Source organism: Drosophila santomea, chromosome 4 (genome assembly GCF_016746245.2).
Source record: "Drosophila santomea strain STO CAGO 1482 chromosome 4, Prin_Dsan_1.1, whole genome shotgun sequence".
NCBI classification, from domain to species: Eukaryota; Metazoa; Arthropoda; class Insecta; order Diptera; family Drosophilidae; genus Drosophila; species Drosophila santomea.
Genome location: NC_053020.2, coordinates 997,676 through 1,018,319, shown reverse-complemented (window position 1 = coordinate 1,018,319; position 20,644 = coordinate 997,676). Strand labels below are relative to the sequence as shown.

At 33.8% G+C, this 20,644-nt stretch overlaps 1 protein-coding gene across 2 annotated transcripts; it reads left to right on the top strand.

The window, feature by feature from the left end:
* The first annotated feature begins 1,012 nt into the window (after positions 1-1,012).
* Positions 1,013-20,358, top strand: LOC120454920 (eukaryotic translation initiation factor 4 gamma 1). Of its 2 annotated transcripts, XM_039640663.1 has the most exons (17): positions 1,013-1,185; positions 1,604-1,655; positions 1,718-1,921; positions 5,266-5,820; positions 6,829-7,473; positions 7,537-7,705; positions 7,787-7,898; positions 8,351-8,406; positions 14,045-16,350; positions 16,559-16,796; positions 16,851-17,008; positions 17,576-18,044; positions 18,252-18,475; positions 19,355-19,501; positions 19,563-19,785; positions 19,902-20,003; positions 20,064-20,358. In XM_039640663.1, exons 3-17 carry the CDS (start codon positions 1,844-1,846, stop codon positions 20,123-20,125), a joined length of 5,544 nt encoding a protein of 1,847 aa, XP_039496597.1. In that variant the 5' UTR covers positions 1,013-1,185; positions 1,604-1,655; positions 1,718-1,843; the 3' UTR covers positions 20,126-20,358. The 2 variants fall into 2 exon arrangements, with proteins under 2 accessions (XP_039496597.1, XP_039496600.1); XM_039640666.2 differs by lacking the exon at positions 5,266-5,820 and having other exon boundaries at positions 1,016-1,185.
* The last annotated feature ends 286 nt before the right edge of the window (positions 20,359-20,644 follow it).

The following is a 20,644-nucleotide window of genomic DNA, read 5'->3' as shown; positions in this document are numbered from 1 at the left end:
TTCGCATTGGGATCCAGTGATAGGAAAAAAAGTTGAGTATCAGTTACGAAATCTACCTATTTCAATTTTTTGGACTCGCTCGGCTATCCCAAGGATAGTCCCCATTGGCGATATAGTGATTTATACGATACTGAATCCAAACAGTGAAAAGTGGTCTTCACAACGGTTCATTGGTTGTGTATTTTGAATATTGATCTTCTCCTTTTTAATTTATGATTAAAGCATAAACCATTACTCGAAGTTACACAGCTTGATCGCCACTTTTGTGTTTCTACATTAACATAGATGTCGAAATATGATCGCATATGTCTATTTGGTATGGTCTGACGACAAATGTTTAATTTATCTTGTGGTCTGATTGCGTCGCGAAAAAATTCCGAAACATTTGCCCTTGCTCTTATTGGGCCAATTGCCTCAAATTTTATACAGACCAATGCAGATTATTATGTTAACTTACTATGTGCAGTCAAAAAAAAAATTCAATTGGTATCTAAAACAAATACGTGTAAAAAAAACATGCGCGTTAATTTCCTCTTTCTTATAAATACATTTTTTACCAATTTATGTATATCCTTATGTATTATTGTCTGTGTGACATGATCTTATGTGGGCAATAATTGACTTTTTGTTGTTGTTTTATAGTTGCTCACTTTTAACAAATTAAGATACATATAAGGATCCATTTAGTCAAGTGACGAAAAGGTCTCATAATTAAGAATGCAATTCTGGTTGACACCTATTTTTAAACCACATACTTAGTTAGACACAGCATTGGAAAAACAAATTATAAAAATGTTGTTCTTCTTTGTAATAGAAATACATGAAAAATCGGCTTTGAAATATGAGTTTATAAATATTTATTGTCAACATATATTACATTTATTTTTGTTGAAGCGTTTCAGAATGTTACTAAACTATCGTCGATAATAATTTTCTTCAGCCATCACTATCACTTGTGTGTGCTATCGATGTTTCGAAAAAGAAATGCAACTCTGTTCCTATGAACAGAACACATTGCATGTGGAAATTATTAAAAAATAGTTTTTGAATGTAAAGATAAAGCTGAAACTACGGCTTGGTTAATTAAAATAAATACATTTTTATAACTCACTTAAAGTGGAATTCTTAACATTTGTATTTTTTGTACATAATCACATCGGATAGCACATACATACATTTGCTCAGGTAAATTGATGGGTAAAAATGAGGACTGGGCAACAAATATTACATGATACTTTGCTAGTTGAATTCGCGGAGTTAAGGGAAGTAAGACTTTACCATTAACACTCTAAAATGTGTCTCAATATTTTGAAAATTATTTCAACGTTTAAATTCGTGGCACGTTTTCACCATATGCACCTTTGTGATAAACGACTAAACGTCCAAAGGCACAACGTCAACGTCGGCAAATAAGTAAGGCTACCAGGCTGGATTGCCAAAAGTAAGATAGAAATCATTTCTGGCCTTCAGCTCTAGACTTATGTCTATATGTATGTTTATAACATAAAATGATGTTTGAAACCTAATATTTTTTACTTTCAAGTTACATCGATATGTGTGTTTTTTCTATTTACTAGACAATTAATAATTTTATTTGTATCAGTTATTTTAATTTCAGAGAAGTTTCTGGAAGCAATACACCAATATATTTCCAGGTAAAATGTTTTATGCATTACTGGCTCGTTAGCACATTAATTTTAATTAATATTTATTAAAGAATCAAATGGTTGAGTGACGTCTTATTTTAGTGGGTCCAAAAACGCCCCAGAAATCGTCTATGCAACGGCTAAGCTAACCGTTTGGCGATTTCTTACACAACTAACTCTAGGAATAGACATACGTAATGCAACAAGCTATACCAACTTTATCAACACAATCAGATATAGATAAAGTCATGCAGCCCCATTCAGCACAAAATATGGTAAGTCGATTTGACAATATCATCTCCAAAATTATGAACATACATATATCCATTTTCGCATAATTCGCTAATAAGTTTTACTTTCCTTGTATTAGTTCTAAATTATTTATCTCTTCCTAAAATTGTGTTCGAAAAGGACTCAAATATTTATTTTTATAAGGTCTATGCTAGCAAACATATGTATTAGGATGGTATCACACTTCTCGTACAGTAAAAGCGAAGTATAAAAGAAAAATTTAAGGAGTTTTTATGTGTAATTCATACAATTAATAAAATTAAAGTCGTGATCTATTACAAATAGTACATCACATCAGATGAAATCTATAGTGTTGCAGTGCTTTACCACTATGCTACTTTTTAGGGCAGTATAATAAAAAAATTCAGAACCATTTATTTTCACTTGAAAAAGCTAACTATAATTTTAAAAAAGATACATCCAGTAGAAAAACTGAGAAAATTAACATTTGCGAATGTGATTTGTTGATAGCCGTGAAGCAAATGACTTAGAATTACGACGAAGTTTTAATAATCTGAATGTAAAAAAAATTCTGTCTGTATGTGGTTCGAATTGAAATTTCCTTAAGCCACAGTTATTTTATTAAACTGGTCAAGCGAACAGCTGTTGTTTTGCGACGCCGGAATACTTCAGCGACTTGCTATATGTCTCTTTTCAAATGCTGAATATAGCTGAATACAAACTTAAAAATAGGAAATTATAGTCAAAAATTAGATTTTGTTTTGTACGTTTGCGACTTAGTTTTTGTATATTACCAAACTTTTTGCTCTGCGGAGTTATTTCCAAACACAAATGCGTACTTTTTTGTTATAGCCAGCAAAACTCAATCATCAATCAATGTGAAATTAATTTAAAATTCTAATTTTTACTTAACTCGTATCTTTTATCATTGAATAACAAAACCTTTAAGTATTATTATACTTTATTATTAAAGAAATCTTTCACAAAACTTTTCAATTATAGTTTTAATTCTAATGTTAGTTTGATAAAATTCAGAGTTTCAGATAATTTACTTAATAATATAAAAAAAAAATTAATATAAGTTTGCAATCTCAAACTTGATTGGTAACTTAACTTTTTGTTCTAGTCCTGTAATAGCTTAGTCACAAGTGAAAGTCTTCTTCGCATGGTATGAGGTAACTTATTTCTCATTATAGTTTTATGCATCACATAAAATCACCTTTAAAGGCCAGATTCTAAACACCTTTTATTTTTAAACCAATATTATTCATATTACATATTAAAATTATATAATTTACCTTTTTATAGGTGCGAAAAAGTATTGATTAAAAACGAATTTGATTTCAACGGCGGATCAGTTTCAGGGTGAAAATGTTGCATGCTATTCTGGCTGTAGGTTCACTGTTTGGTCTTGCCAATTTCTAATGTGGGCCAAAACAATTTTTGACAAACTGACACAAAACAATTGTTACCGCATTCAGGTTACGCTAGTGAGCAATAAAAACTATTTCAATGTTTTTGTTTGATTTTAATATCAAATAGATACAAAATGAATCCTGTAACTCCGTCAATCGCTTGACCAAAGATATCTTTCCTACATATTTCATTGATTCATCTTGCAATAGAAACTAAACAATGGTAAATTAGCTTGTTTTTATAATCTCGATACCCTCGAAAAGGGTTTATCGATTTTAGCTTGCAGTGTGAAGAAGATATTTTCAACCATATATACAGGCTGTGTTCATTGAAATAGCAGTGCATGAGAAACTAAAATATATATATTCTCCAACTCCCTTTTCGTGAGCGTCTTATTTATTAACCTATTTTAGTAAAAGAGACCGTATAGATAGAAAAAAAGTCCCGTAAGTTTTTCAAGTTATCTTTACATTCTTGAAAAATTTCACAAGTTTAAGGCTGTTTATTAAAATATCAGTGTCTGGCTTTGTCCAACGAAAAGTCCCGAAATGGTCAATATTTTATAAAAAGTAAGTTTTGTTAAGTTGATTATTATATTTGTAAGGAAAATAAATTTAAAAAAAAATAAAATATATTTCAGTGGGTAGAAGACAGCACTGCTCCCAGGAAGAAAGAAAGTTAATTCTTAAGTTTAGAGAAAAGGAAAAACATATAGAGAAATTCAAAAAATCCTTCAATGTTCTTTAAAAATGGCATCCAATGATTATGATTTGAAGCACGAAAATTGTGGTGCCTCACGTAAAACCACAGATACAGATGATCGACGGAAAGTTCGTTTCCGTAAGGTTAATCTTTTTGGATCCTTTAGACACATAAACTCTCTAATCTTGGAAATCAACGACGTTACTATTCGACGACGACTACTGAATGAAAATTTAGCGTATATGTGAATATACCTACAAATATTTTGCTGTCTTATACTGAATTGAATATGTCCTTAAAATGGACATTCCAATAGGATAATGATCCTAAACACACTAGCAAAGCGGTTAAGAATTGGTTCACCCAAAATAAAATAGACGTAATGCCATGCCCAGCACGATCTCCCGATCGAAAACCTTTTAGGCGACAAAGCTCAGCTTTGGCCCGACTTCTGCGACACAACTTGCCAAAAGTTGTGCAGGATGCACGGGCGCAGATGCCCCCCAAACGTTGCCAGGACTTGGTGGACTCAAACATTTGTTAAATACCTAATGATATTATAAAGAAATTTTTTCCATTAAAATTGTAAATCATAATTTAATCATAGATTAAACTCGCTGGTCATAAGCACTGATATTTCAATGAACACAGGTGTAAAAAAATTCCTTATCACTATCAGAATAGCGGAGTACATATGTATACCCATGTCATAGGAGCAGTCTGTATAGACATGTCATTTAATCAGTACGAACATCTAGCCAACTAACTAATGGAAAGGAAATCTTTGTTTCGTTGCTTTTATTTAAAAATTATCTACACTATGAATATCGGTTTTTTGACAACATATAACTTTGGTTTTAATTGTGCTCGGATTTTATAGTCATTTTGTTCTACAGCAACCTAAATAACCTAAGAGAATTAGCACGACTTTTGCAAATTTTATGTGTTTTTATTCTGGATATACTTCTTATCACAAAATGTTAGGTTGAAGTGTTAAAAAAAACATAAGTTTAAAAATCAAATTTCATAGTGCAGAAGTGTAATACTACGTAAACTTAAAATTTTTGGGTTGTTAACTTCATTTATTTTATGTTTAGTTTTTTTAATAAAGTTCATTAAAATGCCATAAAGTCGGATAAGTCAATTATACAAAAAATTTTTTTAATCATCGGCTGAACTTTTAGTTAAAAGTCATTGTTAATTAAATTTTACAGTCCGAAAATATTCCTGCTCTTGTGATCTGTTGTAGATTTTGCCAGCCAATAAAAAGTCCAAAAAGTATGATCAACAGGTGCCAACTTCAAAGCCACAATCTCTTCAGCAGCCTCTTCAACAGCAACATAGCCATCCCACTGCACAGCCTCAGTTTCAGATAAATAAGGCATTCAATGTGGTCTCCATTCTTAAGGCATCAGCGCAGAACGCTCAGCAGTCCCCACACTTGACGAATCAGCCGCATCCACCAATCCATCACCTTCAGCAAACACACCAGCATCAACAAAGCTATGCAAACGTTGCAAATAAAAACTTCTCTGCGTCTGAGCCAGTAAGAGCCCAGTCATCGGTTATATGTAACGGTTCAAGCATATTGACAGTAAATGGTACTCAACTGAATTCGGGAGATTTGAATTCGACTGCCATTTATAACATATCAAGTTACCGAAAATTAACTGGAAGTCTAGAAGGGAACGTTTGCTTTCTTAATATACCGGACATTACAAAAAATGGCAACATCGGTGGGACAACAGTAGTATCAAATAAGTCCATCGTTGGAGTCGGAAATGAAAAAAGTTCTTGTACTGGAGTTAGTATTAACAACCAAATAGTATTGCCTAATGCGCACATAGGAACTTCTATGGGAATAGCTCTTGGAACGACAAAAGCAGGCACAAGCTACATACGCGACAAAAATATCGTTGGCTTAAGCGTCAATTGTGTTAATACTAGTAAAAAGTATGATTTCAATAACAGTAGTTTGCTATCAAATAATAGTTTCCAGGCATCTACAACAGAGGTAAACCTTCTCAAATTCTGTGACTTTAGGAAAAGATGCACTTTAACGCTTAACTTAATTTCACCCCCTTTTTTTTAATTAGTTTTTATATATTTAAGAAGTTACCTTATTTATTAATTGTCAATACGATTTTTAGTTTTACATTTATCTCATACTCTCAGTGCTCAATATGTAAAGAAAGCGAGATAAGCGCTATGGTCAAAATCCTCGACCCGTGCGATTTTTTTAAAAACTTTAGAAGAACAAAATATATAAACAATTTTGAATTTACAATAAACAATTTGCGGGCATCCTTTTGCGGTACGTGGTCGTAAGAGTCGTCGTGGCAAAAAAATTATTTGGCCTACTGATATAAATCGACAAAACAAATGAAAAAATGAACAAAAATCAAAGATTTTTCAAAAGTTCGGGCGTGACAGTTTTAGCCAGTAAGTGCGCGTAGCAATCTTCTGACCCAATCTGCTTGTGCCATCTCAAGTTTCTGGCTTTATAACTTTCGAGATCGCTTTATTTATACGGACGGACGGACAGAAATAAATGGCTTGTAAGTCTTATTAAGAATATATTTACTTATATTGTCTGAAACGCTGCTTTTTCCCGATACACACTTTTGAACGAATCTAGTATAAACGTTCTCTCTAAGTATATATTTTTTATATACTCTAATTATTTAAGTTGATGGAAAACACATAATCGGTGCTCCATTTATTTTTGTTTTTCACTTTTTCATTATTTCAACTTCCCTTTCAGGTTTTACTTCATCTACTGATTTTTTAATTTCATTTTGAATACTTTCAGTATGTTTCAACGGGAAACAACAATTCTGGAAATTCCCGATCTAATCCACAAAGTGGCGGAATATTTCGAGGACCACCATCTACGCCAAATGCCCCAAGAGGTGCTAGTGGAGGAGCAACACGCCATGTTCATGTACAACCCATGTATTCACAACCCCTTCACCAGAACATGGTGCTACAACAATACACACAATATAACCCGCGACAACAAACATTTCCAACTTCTCATTTGCAATATGCACCCGCCCCCATGCCGTACTACCAGTACCAATACGTCCCAACTCTTCAGCAACAGCCGCCACATACTCGTAGTGCTGTTACGGTGAATACGAACGTCAATGTGGGAAACAATTTGCAGCCAGTGCAGTCTGGACCCAATGGACCTCTCCCTGGTCCAGGGGCTACCTCGTCGCAACTTCAATTGCTCACAAGCACAGTGCAGCCAGGAGCAAGCACTGTAATGGGCGTTGGCGGTCCTGGTAGTACGATGGGTCAAGTGGGTGTGCCCCCAATGGTTGGAGTTGGTGTAATGCCAGCAAGTGTGCAACCGCAGTCTGTGCAGCCTGCAAGCCGGCGCCGGCATCAGCATCGTTTGCAAATAATCGACCCGACGACTAAAAAAAATATATTAGACGATTTTGATAAGGCAAGTAATAAATGTACTTTATATTTCAAGTCATATAATATTTTCTATTTTAATATTTTAAAGACAAAATCAAACACAGACAATGACTTTTCCGATCAGGTAATCTCCACAAACACACCAGCAACTGTCCTTTCAGAAGGTCCAATACGTATTCCACAGCAAGATAGTTTTGGTATAAATACATCATCACAAGGATCTGAATCAATGACTAATGCGTCTTATAGCCCCATTGGTAAGTAGTTCGGAAGATAGTTCAAAAATACCTCACATTTTACAAGAGTCCAAAATGTATTTTTTTTTAAATATTTTCCAGAATCAACACCAATAAGTCGCTCCGATGTTGGACAGACACCAATCGTATCCGCGATGTCTGATGCGCCTTCAGTTGAAATATTACCAACTCCCCAAAGAGGAAGAAGCAAAAAGTAAGTAACAAGTTGTTTAGGTCAGGGGACTTCCCAATTGTAGAATATATTCAAAGTAAATTATCGGTCATTTCTTAATTATAAACTCACGAAAAAAAATGCATTTGTTTGTTTGTATTCTTTTACGATTTGCTTTAAATGTTGCGTAGAGTTTCCGTCTTTCGATAGCATTCCAATTGAATATGGTGCGGTTTGTTCCTCTCCTTTCCGTTTGTCCGTTCGTATGAAAGTCGATATCTCCGATACAATAGGATTAAGAATACAGATTCCTGTCGAAATTGTATTGTTGTCAACTTATCATCTATGACCAAAATGTAATGTTTTTTAAAAGAGTCTTCATTTTACTTTCATAAGTTGAGTTCTGGGTATCTAAAAATTCCTAAAGCATTCTCTCTTTTTGTATTTTTAAATAATCTTGTTTAATATTATATTATTATAATATTTTTTTTTAGGATTCCTATAATGTCTCCTAAAAATGTATCTGAGTCCATAGCTGCTCCAATCACTGGTAAGTTGTGATATACGTTTTTTCCTAGTTCAGTTTAATTAAATATTCTAAAATAAGGATTTCGTTTTTAAACAAAAAATGCATATTTCTTAATTTTATAAGATTTAATTTGTACTAGCCGTTGTCCGTTATATATAAATTACTATACAAATTTATAATATTTATTAGTGACTAATACTGGGTTTTTTTCTTGAAAATGGCCAAAATGAAATTTTTATATCGATTCCATTTTGGCCAGAGTAAGAGGAAATAAACTTTTAAAACTGTGTACAAATAAAATGGCCATGGATACCGAGTGTTAAGTAACTTCACTTATCACGAGTTTTGAGTTCATTTAAGCTTATTTTAACGCTTTAATTTATAGATTATGGATTTCCGTTTGTCAAAATACTTGTTTGTCTCTTTTTAAATTTACTGCTTCTTCTTGACATTGCATTGATGGATAGAGTATTTATTTATTTATGTTTTCGTCGTAAAAATGTATATCACAGATTGAAAGTTCGACCTTCACTAATTATACCCGTTACTCGCATTTAACAAATAAAAAAGGGTTTCCCACCTTATAAAGCAGGGATGCGAGTATATATATTCTTGATCAGGATCAATAGCTGATCCCGTCTGTCCGTCCGTATGAATTTCTAAATCATGAGAACTATAAAAGTTAGCAAGTTAAGATTAGACATGAGGATTCCAGATACAAAGATTAAAAAAATGTATTCTGCTCGGTTCTAGTTTACTCTTAAAAAATATCTTTACTAAAATATCTGTAGCAGTATTGAAAATATCGCGCGCTGACCATGGTCATCGCAAAAAAACAAACTTTTTGAAATAAAATAGGCTGGGGCTCGTATCTACTTGCCTGTTAATCCTTATCACATTTTTTTAATTCATAAAATGTTATTGTACTGATTGAATTGATGGAATACCTTGAATATAGCATAATAAGATACAAATGGAAATTATCATACATACTTACGTTTAAAATTTTAAATTTTAAAATAAATCATAAGAGAACGATATCGATTCTTAACTATTAGATACAAGTCACGAAAATAGAAAGTGGGTGGAAAAGGAGATAGAGAGTAAGGAAGCGACTATTGCTCATACATGCCACCTGGCATTTTATTGCATCTTTATAAACGTGAAAGTCAACATCACACTGAACAAATATTGAGATATCGACAAAAATTGGTTTTATTTATTTATTTATTTTATTTAACTTAATTATACATATGCTCGTATATTATATGCTCGTAAGGTAAAAGGGTATACTTGTTACACCCACCTTAATGCCCACAAACTACCACGCCCACACTTTTGAAAAAATATTTTGATATTTTTTCGCATATTTGTTAGTGCTGTAAATTTATCTCGATTTGCCAAAAATCTTCTTGGCACGCCCACAAACCGCCAAACATAATTGACTTAAAATCTATTACCGCTTTAGGACTTTAGAAATATTTCTTCAAAGGCTTTTAAGATGTGCCTGGACAACTCGAATATTTTAGAGATTGTGGGCAACAAGCTTATCGGTCGATATGACTCGATAAGGTTCTCCGGTTTTCCTTGTTTTGATATAATCGTCCTAGCATTGTGTTAAAAAGGAGAATATGCTGACTAACTTTTTCTGGTCTTACGTGCTTGGTACTGCATTTGGAGAAGTTGCGCTGAAAACGTTTCTCTATTTCGTTCTTAAAAGCTAAAGAATTGTAGGTTTTCTGAATGGGTATTTTGTGAAGAAACTGTGTGTTCATAGGTTACATAGGTACGGTTTGGTCAAAGACATTAGAATAATAAGATGCGTGACGCCATACGATTTTTTTGCACACGATTTTTTCGTGCTGGCTTTAAAACTGGCTCCAGGCTCTCTCGAAATTTTGTTCAAAAGCCATAGAGCGGAGAGCTCTAGAGCCAGCAAGCTCTCTTGTACGCATACAGCGACAGCTGACCACTGTATTGGTGCACACGTATGCACATGCATTGTAAAAATGATAAAATATGCCCTTCATTTTAGAAGTTCTTAGACTTTAAATCTATATTATTTTTTATAAATAGCCACCACTTAAAAAGTCTAGTTTTGCATTGCCTTAACATAACAATTATTCAAATTCAACATAGAAATAATAATAGCACAATCTATGTACATAATAATGCATAATAATTTTCAAATATGACTTTTTATTAGAATAATTGTCATTAGAGTGTTCAGAGTGCGACGTGTGAAAAATATTATTTGACAATAATTTTTCGGTGCCTATGTCCGAATTTTGTGTTTCAAGAAATCAATTTTGCAATAAACAGTTCCCATATTTTTATTTATTTCATAAATAATATTTTTGTTTATGAATTATTTTTATGAAATATTTATTTTTTAAATGTAATTTCTTTTTTTTTCGAAATTCTTTGTTTTAAATTACAGTAGTTTTAATAATTTACTTTATATACGTAATAATTATTTACTATACATAGTTATTTAGTTTAATTACTAGTATGAAAATTACCCATTTTCAGTATTTAAAATGCAAATAAGACTCGATTAAATTATTTTGACATTTTTAAAAAAAGCGCGCAATTATGGATGGTAAGAAAAGCTCTATGAGTAACGGGTATAAAAAACTTCTTTCAAACCATAATAAATACGAATCGACATTGACCAAAACAATAATCAAATTTGTTTCTTAGATCAAAATTGATTTCGGCCCTATAATCGTCTTCTACCACAATCACGCACACATACACACGGGTCTCCTTTATGGTTTTTACTCATACATGCAAGACAATTATATTTTTAGATTTTAACGCTCTCGGTTTTAGGCGAGCGAAAGGAGAGCAATTTTGGTCGTCACCAAAGAAGTGGCTGCATAGTGCAAAGCCAATTTATGGCCGTTACGCATCTTGTTATTATAATGTCTTTGGTTTGGTGGGGTCAGCGTTACGGAATATCTTATCACCTTTGTCTGTCCGTCCGTATGAGCCCACGCCCAAATCTGCTACGCCCACAAATTTGAAAAATGTGTTGATGTTTGTTTCTTATTTTTATTAGCCTTGTAAAATTCTCCGCCAAAAACTGTCAGTGTTGAATTTCTCCTTCGCACTTCCACCAGCAGAATAACGGGTATCAGGTAGTCGGGGAACTCGACTATAGTATTCTCTCTTGTTATATGATTAATGGAATGTGATCAGAATTAAGCTCAAGACTTTCAGTTGTGAGGATACACTCATTCCGAATCCCTTTATAGACAGCAAAGCCATTGTTCTTTGGCTGTGTGGATAATGCGTGTGCTTTCCAGTAGCAAGGACCTAGACATTTGAACTGTGAACAAAGTCCGCGGGGGGTTGAGCTTAGAGACTTCCAGAGACGATAATAAGTATTCCAATCCCCAGCGATTATGAACTGGAATCCCAGGTAGTCAAAAAGTTCATCGAAATCGTCAGCAGTACGTTAAAAATTTGGTGGACAATAGATTAACGCAATGCCGATTCACAAAGGCCAGTTTTGACTTTAACTGCGACACATTGAACATTTAGCCTGGCAAGACAAAGTAAGAACAGCAAAAAACAACAATTACAAATTATTACTTGCTAAAAAAATCAATTTTTACGTGTGGCTAAATTTTAATTTGGTTGTATATTGGCCGTTAATTGGGGTGTAGTCAATTTTCTTTAGCTTATCAATAAAAAAAAATGGGCAAGACAAATAATAAGATGAAAAAATGGCAATTTCAGTCGGGAGTGGCCTAGTACTCGCATTCTTACTAGGCACTAGTGTGTAAATACTTTACTTTTCCCTTTGACATTAATTGCTGACTTCTAGTGTGTCTATTGGCTGACGGACCGTTTTTTCTGTTCGTTGTTTAGCTCGTTGTTTAGTATTAGTGTTAGTGAGACACGAAATCATTTGTGTCTATCTATAGCGATTTGGCTATGTAGCAGCAGTTGGTCACTAGGGTATCGTGCGCCTTTGTGAAATAAGTAAAAACACATTTCTTTGAATGTTTTTTTATGAATGAAATAAAGTGTCTATTGTCTATTCAATGGTGATAGTGTGTTCTCTTACAAGTATATATACCTTATAAGCATTACTAGTTATAGTTTTATTTTGTAGTGTGCCTAAAAGATAATTATAGAAACTACTCTTACGAATTAACATACTTGTATTAATAGCCAAGATTGCTAGATTCCTTTTTTATATGCCGTTTTCGGTAGATCGGTTAGTCAGCGGTATTAATGACCGTCCCACTTAGTCTGACCCTTATTTTCTTTAATTTTAAAAAAAGTTGTTATTTGCTTGTGCGTTTCCATATGGGTTTTAACTAGGTTCTGTGAGTTCTCTCCTCACTTAAAGGCCATTTCTTGATATCATTAATTATCAACAGAGCTATATATTTTATAAAAATAATTTACCCATAACCAGTTGTTTCAGAGCTTTAAGTTGGATTGGTCGATTTTATTTAGCTGCTTTTGAATATTTTTAAAAGGCAGAGACTATAATAAGGAAAGAATTAGAGGTTTCTTCTTTTATCGTGTTCTTGTATAATATGGCGTACATCATTTGTTTAACAGTATCTATATACATATACCCGTTACTCGTTGTCCAAAAGTATGTAACAGGTAAAAGAAAGCTTTTCCGCCCATTTAATATATATATAATATATTCTTGTAATGCCCACACTTTTGAAAAATAATTAAAAATGTATTCATTTTTTTATAAACTCGTAAATTTCTATCGATTTGCCAAAAATGCCAATGCTGAAATTTCTCCTTTGCACTTCCACTAGCTGAGTAACGGGTATCAGATAGTCGGGGAACTCGACTATAAACGCTATAGAACGCCTCTCTTGTTGTTCTCTCGATTTGTCAACAATTTTTTTGCCTCGCCCACTCGAACGGCCCCAATCCGCCGAAAACTGTTAGTATTGAAATTTCTCCTTCGCACTTCTACTAGCTGAGTAACGGGTATCAGATAGTAGTTATACCCGTTACTCGTAGAGTAAAAGGGTATACTAGATTCGTTGAAAAGTATGTAACAGGCAGAAGGAAGCGTTTCCGACCATATAAAGTATATATATTCTTGATCAGGATCAATAGCCGAGTCGATCTGGCCATGTCCGTCCGTCTGTCTGTCCTTATGAACGTCGAGATCTTAGTAACTATAAAAGCTAGAAAAGATTAAGCATGCAGACTCCAGAGGCATATACGCAGCGCCAGTTTGTTGACCCATGTCGCCCACTCTAACGCCCACAAACCGCTCAAAGCTGCCACGCCCACACTTTTGAAAAATGTTTTGATATATTTTTATTTTTTTGTATAAGTCTTGTAAGTTTCTAACGATCTGCCAAAAAACTTTTTGCGACGCCCACTCTAACGCCCCAAAACGCCAAAAACTGTCAGTGTTGAAGACACTCCTTCGCACTCAGTAACGGGTATCAGATAGTCGGGGAACTCGATTATATCGTTCTCTCTTGTTTTTATTGTCGTCCCCATCTTTTTTACTAACAAAAAGATATTGAAAATCGATTTCCTACCCGTTCCTCAGAGTAGCGTAAAAAAAAAAAGCATGTTACGTATATACTCTAATATTACTAAAATATTAATTTACTTTTAATTTAACATTATATGAACATTTTCATAATTTTAGATGAAACTGATGATGCAGGGTCAACACCGATATCCGGAGCCACTAAAGAAACTATGCAACCGAATTTTCCCCATCAAAATTTACACATATCCGAGTCACCGAAACAGAAGCAAACGGTATCAAATACTGAGATTACAACCGATGTGCCAACTGTTTTAAAGGAAACAAATATTGCTGAGTTGGAGTCCAGTGTATCCTCCGAAAATCTTTTAACTGGGTTTCAAGCTGTCAATGTCAATGTCAAGAGTCCACAGTCATCGAATTTTTCTGCCGATCCTGAAAATGCTAGTATTGACAAATCATCACCTACGAATTTTTCCGCAGATTCTCCCATTATGCACGCACTTCTAGAAAATACTGAGTCGACCGAAAAATTAGAAAATTCTACTACAGAAAGATTCAAAGATAGCCAAAGCGTAGAGAAACCAACTCATCAAGAACTAAGTTTAAGAAATGTCCCAGATGAGACTGAAATATCCTCTATGGCATTAAAAGAAGTAAATAGTTTGGATAATCGCCAAACTCAAGCAGCATACCCTATAAAGCCAAAACACAATGTTTCAGAAGATATCTCAAGAGAGTCAGTAATAAAGTTAATTCCAACGAATAATACAGGAGTAGATGTAGATCTCCAGTCAGATTCTAATCCAGATCCTAAGCCAGAGACTACCCTTGACGATAAACAGGACTCTGATAATCTGAAACATAAAGGGTCCCCAAAAACTTCATCTATCATAAACTATAATGAGGGTCAATGGTCACCAAACAATCCAAGCGGAAAAAAACAATACGACCGAGAACAGTTATTGCAGTTACGCGAGGTAAAGGCCTCACGTATACAACCAGAGGTGAAAAATGTGTCTATTCTTCCTCAACCAAACTTAATGCCATCATTTATACGAAATAACAACAATAATAAGCGCGTACAATCGATGGTTGGTATGATTGGCAATCGTAGCAATGAATCGGCTGGAAATTATATTGGTAAACAATTGTCTATGTCAGGCGTGCAAAGTGGTGGCGGTAGAAGCAGTTTGAAAGGCATGATACATGTAAATCTATCATTAAATCAAGATGTAAAGCTAAGTGAAAATGAAAATGCATGGCGCCCTCGCGTCTTAAATAAATCTGATAGTGAAAGCGACGCGAAATCTGCGCACGAAAAAAATGAGTTGGTACGTCGCGTTCGGGGTATTTTAAATAAGCTTACCCCTGAAAGGTTCGACACACTTGTTGAGGAGATTATAAAATTGAAAATTGATACACCAGACAAAGTGGACGAAGTAATTGTGTTGGTATTTGAAAAGGCCATTGATGAGCCTAACTTTTCTGTGTCTTATGCCAGACTATGTCAACGGCTGGCTGCGGAAGTAAAGGTAATAGACGAGCGTATGGAAAGCGAAAATAAATCTAATTTGGCGCACTTTCGAAATGCATTGTTAGATAAAACTGAACAGGAATTCACCCAAAATGTTTCACAAAGCACCGCAAAGGAAAAAAAGTTGCAGCCAATTGTGGATAAAATAAAGAAATGTACCGATGCAAATGAGAAAGCGGAACTTGAGGCAATTTTGGAAGAAGAAGAACGAAAAATAAGAAGACGATCCGGAGGGACAGTACGATTTATTGGCGAACTCTTTAAGATATCTATGTTGACTGGCAAAATAATATATTCTTGCATTGATACACTTCTTAACCCCCATTCTGAAGACATGCTTGAGTGTTTATGCAAGCTGCTCACAACTGTGGGTGCTAAATTTGAAAAAACGCCAGTAAATTCCAAAGACCCGAGTCGGTGTTATTCATTGGAAAAATCGATCACCAGAATGCAGGCCATCGCATCAAAAACAGACAAAGATGGAGGCAAAGTAAGCTCGCGAGTGCGATTTATGCTTCAAGACGTTATTGATTTGCGTAAGAATAAATGGCAAACTTCGCGGAATGAGGCACCAAAAACTATGGGACAAATTGAAAAAGAGGCAAAGAATGAGCAGCTTTCTGCACAATATTTTGGTACACTTTCCAGTACTACACCCGGAGGATCGCAGGGCGGATCTGGTAAACGAGATGACCGTGGCAACTCTCGATACGGTGAATCTCGTTCAGGTAGCGCGTATGGTGGCAGTCACAGTCAACGTGGTGATAATGGAAACCTTCGACACCAGCAGCAAAACAATAGTGTCGGGGGTGCCGTTTCTGGAGGTGCTGGACACTCCAATGGAAACAATGATGACAATACTTGGCATGTGCAGACTAGCAAAGGTAGCCGCTCTCTAGCGGTTGACAGTAATAAACTGGAAGGTCTGGTAAGAACAACTTATGTGATACATATGTACAGAATATATAGAAATCAAATGAAATATTACTTTATCTTTTAAAAAACATAAAATTTGAACCATTTCAGTATTCTATTTGTATTTAACTACTTATATATATACTTTTAATTGGCATTTCCATAAAGTACCTTTTAAGTGTATAATTAGGATTGATCAACTTATTTTTTAAACGTTTCAGTCTAAACTTTCCGACCAAAACCTAGAAACAAAAAAGATGGGTGGATTGACGCAATTCATTTGGAACAGCGAAACGACAAAATTATCTTCGGCGCCGACACCAACCCCATCCAATCCGTTCGCTGTGCTCTCATCCCTCATCGATAAAAATAGTAGTGATAGAGATCGCGATCGTAGTGGACCCAGAAACAAGGGGTCATATAACAAAGGTTCTATGGAGCGCGATCGTTATGATAGAGGTAATATTTTATAATAATAATTGCTTAAAATAATAACACGGCAACTATAAAAAGGTATGCATTCGAGAACTGGATCATCTCAAGGATCACGGGAAAACTCATCCTCCCGCGGTGGTCAGCAGGGTCGAACCTTATTGAGTTCATCAGTTCAAAAGTCTGCTAGTCATTCAAAATACACACAACAGGCACCACCTTCACGGCATACTGTAAAAGTAAGTATTAGTAATGTTTATGTTTTATGTACATTTATACATAAACCCATGTCAATGTAGCGCTTCTTTTCTTGAATTTGAATTTCATTTTTATTATCACACCTGTGAATTTCTTGTTTAACAGTGAGCTAAAATTCTACATAAATAATAATTCACAAGATATTTTCTGATCTGAAAAAATTTTAATTTATTATTTGTTTTTCCAATTGTTACTCTGCCACCCATAACCCCCACGCCCACACTTTTGAATTAAAAAAGAAAAAAAGCTTTTTATATTTGCCAATTTATATCGACATGAAAAAAAGATAGATAACTATTTATAAACTATACGTTAAACCTCTTGGATGGCTAAAAATGGTTTTGGTTAAAGGCGTTGTTGTTGTTTGACATTTGTTAATCTTTTTAAGCCCTCGTCGCTAATGCTCGTGCTTTATCCTATAAAAGCCCTTAACATTAATATTCACCTTTCTTGAATAGTTTGTATAAATAAATAAAATCCCGCATGCCTAAGAAATGTTATTTAATGTTCTATACCATCTCAAATAATAACTAAACATTTTTTTTTAGGCGCAGTCATCATTGGGCAGCTCTAACGTTAACACAGGTCCACTGTACCGTGGAAGTGAGCAACAATCAACTGCAACCTTTTCGCAGACCACTCGTTCTGTTGCTCCTGCGGCAGTGTTTAATGAAGCTAGCGAAACAGATATTAAACTTATTAAGTCTGTTGTCTCAGAAATGATAGATCTGTCAGCAGCCTCTAAAGCAGTCACGCCCGTTGTAGTTTCGTGCATAAAACAAATACCAGAGAAACTACGCTGCAGTTTTATTTATTATATATTGACAGATTATTTGCATTTAGCAAATGTAGGTAAACAGTACAGGCGGTATTTATCTATTGTCGTGTCCCAACTTATTCAGCAAAATTACATCTCTGTCGATCACTTGAGACTGGCTTACAACGAATTTACCGTGTATGCAAACGATTTGATTGTTGATATTCCAGAGCTTTGGCTATATATTCTTCAATTTGCCGGTAAAGTTTCCTTTTATCACGTTTACCTGCATTGTGTATTAGTTTCCATGCTCTCTCCTGTAGGCATGATATCCTACATTATTGGATACAGATATTAGTTTATTTAAAATCGATGGTAACTGATGCACTTGTGCTGGCAAACGACTCCTAACATAACATCTTATTTTATTTGTACAATAATAAAAATATTGACACTTTCTTCAACAGGGCCACTAATTGTAAAGAAAATATTGACTATATCAGATTTGTGGAACAACAATTTAAAAGAAAATAGCCCATCAAACGTCGCTAAAAAGTTCCTTAAAACATACTTAATGTATTGTACACAAGAAGTTGGACCAAATTTTGCTCGGAATATGTGGATCAAGTTTAACCTAAAATGGTCAGATTTTATGCCTGAAAATGAAGTTGCCGACTTTATTAAATTCAACGTGAGTTTTATTTTACATGCTAATAATCTATTTATATATGTCCTTTAAATGGAAATGAAGTAAAACATCGATGAATTTTCTGTTTTTAAAATTCACGCACTTTATTTTCTTTAAAACTTTATTATTAGATTTTATTTTCTTATTTGGAATTGGGTCTGTATTTTATACCCTTTCAGGCGGAATGTTGATATAAGTCAGATATGCAACGCACGATAGAAAGTATATATCTTCTTTATTATTACTAAAATTCGAGTCTATATTGTCTTGTCTGTTTGTTCCTACGCAAAGTAGTCTCTCAGTTTAAAAGCTATTAGCCTGAAACATTCCCAAAGGGAAATGGGTTCTAATTTGGTATATACCAGTTTATTCACAATATATAATTTTTGTTTTAATTTGAAACGGAAAAAATATATATATGATAATATCAAAAAAAGAATTAAAAATATTTGAGAAGAAATAATAGTTTCATTCTTTTTAATTATAAATGTATTCGGTATACATTTAAAGTTTTTTAATATATTTATATGTTAGCCGAAGCACTCTTTATTATTGGTGTTAGCCCTATATTATTAGAGTGTACCAGCTTAAATTTTGACACCTGTTTTATGAATAATTCAGATTGTCCTGTCATTATTTACTATACTTACTTTTTAATTCATTAATTTTATATGTAATAAAAGGATGCCAAATTGGCATATCCGCTAGTTTTACCAGTTTATATTCTAATTACAACTAAAAACATTTTTATTTCAAATAAAGTAAAGACTAAAAAGGGTTTCAATTAATATTTATGGACGAAGACCCGTTGTATTATGTGTATAACTAATTCGATCCTCATTTCCTACATTTATTGTAAATTTACTGACGGAATATGAACAGAGACTGGAGTATGTGGAGAACGAATCAAAATCACCAGTGATTGATCTAAGAGAGACTCCAGAAAAGCACGTTAAAAATGTGATAGACCATATTGAGCACTTACTGAAGGAAGGAACGACGCCGGATTGCATTATTGATTATAGTAACGTAAGTAATTGAATTCAAATACACATGTGCGTCTTTTTAAAAGCTTCCTTTATTTCTTTAGGGAAATATAATGGTGGTTGATAAGTTGTTTATCAGAGGATTGACGGAAACATTGAGTAATTTCTCGATACACTACAAAGAAAACAGTTACAAGCTTGAGTCCGAAACCTTCCAAAAGTTTTGCATACCGGTTCTGCAGAGATACATTGATTCTAACGAAGACCATCAACTTGAATGTTTATATACTATGCAGCTCTTAGTCCACGGCTTGGAGCATCCAAGAGGTAAGGACTTATAACTCTAAAGTGTGGTTAACCGTTTCGTAATTACTTCTTACATCACACAATGTTTTTTAACTGGAAGATCATTATTCTCATGAAATTTTAATTATTATTGCTAGGATTGCTAAGTGAACTAATTGGCGAGCTATATGATGCCTTTGTAATACAGAAGGAATCACTCTGCAAGTGGCGCGATTCAAAGGATCAGTCTGCTGGCAAGGGTAAATTTCTTGAACCATATTTTACGTACCTTAAATAATGCTTATTTTTCTATATTTTAGGAGTAGCTGTAAAAAGTCTTAATCCTTTCTTTAACTCGTTATTGAACGATGAAGCTAACTAAAACCGCGAAGTTTCTGACCTAGACAGAATAACTTTTAAAATTTGTAAAAAAAAATAAATTACTACAGAGTTGGAGGGTGAAGAAAGTTCATTAACAGTTATATACTGTAAATGATTTCGATATGGACTTATTCAATAGCGATTCTGGTTCATGCATTAAAAGTATATGCAACAATATAAAAGTGTATAACATATGTAAAATAAAGCGATCCTAAAACAAATATAGAAGTATAACTCGATACTTCTTATGTCATTCAGAGCCTTAAGAAGGTTACAAAAGTAATCTAGTTTTCATATATCTTTGAGACAAGCTAAATAATTTAGTCTCGAAATTTTCGATTAGGTTTGAATTTCCGTTTAAAGGCCAAATAAATCAAACCATAAAAAATGTTTGCAAAAACATTTTATTATTTTAAAACAATCGGGTATTTTAATTTGATTTGAAATAAACCAACAATTTTTTTATCTTGCTCAATTATTCCAAATTTGTCATGGAGTAGATTAAAGTAAAATAAAACGA